The sequence below is a fragment of the Neospora caninum genome, chromosome XII, assembly GCF_000208865.1.
Source record: "Neospora caninum Liverpool complete genome, chromosome XII".
Taxonomy (NCBI): domain Eukaryota; phylum Apicomplexa; class Conoidasida; order Eucoccidiorida; family Sarcocystidae; genus Neospora; species Neospora caninum.
Window position 1 is genome coordinate 5,341,551 of NC_018398.1, and position 3,659 is coordinate 5,345,209.

At 52.7% G+C, this 3,659-nt stretch overlaps 1 protein-coding gene across 1 annotated transcript; it reads left to right on the top strand.

The window, feature by feature from the left end:
* Positions 1-487: 487 nt before the first annotated feature.
* NCLIV_067060 (hypothetical protein) lies at positions 488-3,109 on the top strand (the record flags this gene model as incomplete). Its single annotated transcript, XM_003886257.1, has 5 exons — positions 488-493; positions 1,070-1,111; positions 1,601-1,699; positions 2,118-2,229; positions 3,072-3,109. 5 exons carry the CDS (start codon positions 488-490, stop codon positions 3,107-3,109), a joined length of 297 nt encoding a protein of 98 aa, XP_003886306.1.
* Between the last annotated feature and the right edge of the window lie 550 nt (positions 3,110-3,659).

Here is a 3,659-nt window from a genome sequence, read left to right on the forward strand (position 1 = left end):
GTCTTTTTCGTCTACCAACCTCCGAGCCGTCGGGAATCTCGCTTTTTTGTGTCCCTTTCATTTCTCTCCATTTCTGGGATTTTGGAGACAGGCCGCAGATCGCCCTTCCACGGCAACCAATCCCGAAGTCCTCTCGAGTCCCACCCTGGTTCCCATCCTGCTTGAAACCGAATCTGCTGGATTCTTTCCCCCCGTCTCTCTGCTGAGCTTTGCATGCCGTCTCTGTCTCCCTCGCGGTTACTCCATTCCACGAAAGCTAACCAAGCTCGGCCTTGCTAGGCTTTGCCGGCGACGGGACGACGCGAAAAACGTCGCTGTTCTGCGCAAACTGAGGCGCATTTGCTGTCGGAAAACTTCTGCCTTTTTCGCGGCCCTACCCACCTCTCGAGGTCTTGGCCTTGTCAGAAGGTCACTCAGGACCACTCCTCGAGTCGACTGTCTCCGATCTGTCAGGTGTTCTAAAAAAAGACACAAATCGCCTTACAAGATGGTGGTAAGCCCAACTAGCTTGTCCCGAGGGAGACTGTGATCTGCTGGAGACAGACGTTTTTAACGCGCATATCTCTATACACACATCGAGACGCGCTCCAGGGAGACAGTGAACGCAGTAGTTCAGAGATAGAGATATCTCCAGGCGCGCGTCTACCGGTGTCTCTGCAGGAGTCGCTTCAAACGTGCCTACATCCATGCATGGAAGCACCAGTATATATATATATATATAGAGAGAGAGAGAGAGGGGTAGCCTAGAAATGGGCAAGATGCTAGCCCACACGCGTGTATCATCTCTTTCTCTCTGTAGGGCGCATGGGATGTTCACTGAGATTTCGAGGGTGATATGGTATGCTTCGATGTTCACCGCTCAGACGTCTGAAAAAATAGGCTAGGCTTAAGTTGCACTTTGAACCTGTCTTCGTCTCGGCTGGTCTGCTTTGTTTCGTGTGTCTCGGGGCGCGCCGCTCTCTGCGCCGGCATCTTCTCTGCGCTCCTGGCCTCCTTGCCGTTCCCTCTTGCGCCTTTTGCTCTCTCCCGCTGATTCGCTTCCTCCCTCTCTCTTGCGGTGTACACGCAGCTACCTCTTACCCTTCTTCGCGCGGCGCAGAACCGACCGATGGTGAGTGAAGTTGTCCGTCTGTCGCCCTCTGGAGGAAGGCGCAAAGAAGAAAAAGGACGAAATAAACGGAGCTCGCTGCGGAGGAGAAGATGCAGAAAACGGCGAAGAGGCGGACCGGGTGATCTGAAGCATGTCGTAAAAGCAACGTAGTCAAACAGGGGAACGCGCAAGAGCTACCGAACGCGTTAGCGGCAGAGAGGCCTGCCGACGTTGGAGTTCTGTTTCCCTAGTGCCTCGTCTAGACTCACGCAGAAAACAACACGCCTCGCCTGCAGGCACTGATCTAAACATTTGTCCTTTTTCTCATGAAATCTGTTTTGCCATCTACCTAGAGTGTTGACCGCACCGCATAGTCACATGCACTTACTTACCTCCTGAAGATACGAATTTATATATATATATATATATGTATAAATGCAAGTGTGTGTATGTGTGGATTTATGTGTGATCATTTTTCAGTTGCGTGGGCTGTTTTTTGGTTGCGTGCAGATGGTGGAGCTGAAGAGCGGTGAAACGTACAGCGGCCTTTTGGCGAATTGCGACGGTTTCATGAACCTCCATCTAAAGGACTCGGTCTGCACGTCCAAGGTACGTTTTTCGTGTTTCTTTTTTCTTGTCGACATCTCCCCGGTCTTTCTTTTTTTCGCCGCTCCCCACACGAAAGTGGACTTTCTGCGAACCTTTCGTATACGCCCATGCGATGTTTGGAGACCTAAGAAGTTTCGCTTGACAAAAACAGTCGTCGGAGTTCCTCTCTCTCAGCCTCGTCTCTGCTCGGGTCTAGTTGTTGAGACCCAGAAGAGGAGGGCGAGGACGGAGTCGCCGAGTGCAGATTTTGAGCAAGCAAAAGCGGCAAAAGGAAGGCCAAAATGAAGGCTTTCCGTCCCCCCTGACAAGGAAACAAGCGCGCGTGACGCAGCGGCCGAAAAATGGCGAGGACTGTCTCGAGCGTTTCTTCTCCGGAGTCTCTGTAAAGGCGGTTTGTCTTCGTCTCCTCTTTGCGCAGGACGGAGAACGTTTTTGGAAGCTGACAGAGTGTTACATTCGAGGCAACATGGTCAAGTACATTCGGCTGCAGGAGGAAGTTCTCGAGACGGCGAAGGACGACAAGAAGGACGGTAGGCACCGCCTGGGAGAGAGCGGATGTGGCCCCTGCGGAGCTGAAGAGCGGGAAATCGTGCGCCGATTGTCGGTGAACACGTGTACCCACGCAAGTCACACACTGCGGAGCGCCGTCGGCTCGTGGAAGAGCAGAGGCTGCTTGAGGTGTAGCCGAGTCTCTGTTGGTTTTCAAAACCGTAGAGAACCTATCGAGGCGGCAGTTCAGTTCTCACGCTCTTTGCCAGGTTTGTCCGACAGAAGGGAAAGACTGTTGGAACTGTTCGCGGACTGGTCCAAGTTTTCGTAGCCGTTTGATCTTTTCTTTCAAAACAATTTTTCATGTTGAAACGCGAATGGTGCCGAAACTCTGCTGTGTCGATACGCAGTTCGCGACAAACCGAGAACCCGAGGGCGAGGAGGCCGTGGCGGCGCTCGCGGCTTCGGCGGCAGAGGCAAGTCGAGGGGAGATCTCGAGGGGGTGAAGCGACTGCCGAAATGTAGCGTCAGAAGAGTCGCGGGAGAGGAGAGAGACTCAGGGAGAAAAGGCCGCGGAAACATCTGTGAACAAGGAATGGATTCTTGTGGATTCCGATGCGTTCCGTTGTCTTCTTCTCTCGACACCTCTCTCTCTTTAGGTGTGTATATGCTTGTGCGCGTGGGTGTTCATTGATTAAATGCACGTCTGCGTTTTGCTTAGGTATACGGGAATGCGTGGTTTTGTGAGTGAAAATCTGTGCCCAGGTCTGAAGAGAGGGTACCCCGATTCGAAATACTTTATCGTTTGCGAGAGAGATCGTGGGCTTCCCCGCGGTGTACATGTACTCCTTAGCTGCGCAGTCCCGTGCTTGTTTTTTTTCAGGACGAGGCGGCGCAGATCGCGGTCGGGGAGGCCGGTAGTTCCTTTGTCCGAAGTTCTGTTGTCGAAACCAGGAAGATCCACATTTCCGCGAGCGAGTCGCTTTGCCTTGTTTGTTTTTTTCTGCAAACGCCTCGAGGGGGAAAAAGTCTGGCGCCGCGCGCGCATTTCCCGTTGCCTCCAGGCGGTTAATGACGTACCTTTCTCCCTACTGGTCAGCTATAGAGATATAGGTGTTTCTCTGCTGATCTTTTTGTCTCCTTTCACGCACGTAGATATCGATACATCCACGCGGGGGTCGGCCAGAGCCGAGACCAGTTTTGCACGTGTATCCAAATCTGTGGGCAGCTATGCAGTCCTGCGTGTATCGACAGCACCTGGGAAGGTACGGGCTCGAGAGTCGCGGTTGAATGGATTTTTGCTTACCAGTTTTCGCTTTTCATCTTTTTCGGATCGCGTTTCGCATCTTCTTCCATTCTCTCTTCTTGGCTCCACAGGGAACGCGTTCCACTGTCCTCTGAAACTCGAAGAAATTAGGCAAAACTCCCCAAAACGCACTTTGCTGAGTCTGGTCTGGCGGCCTTGATCGCC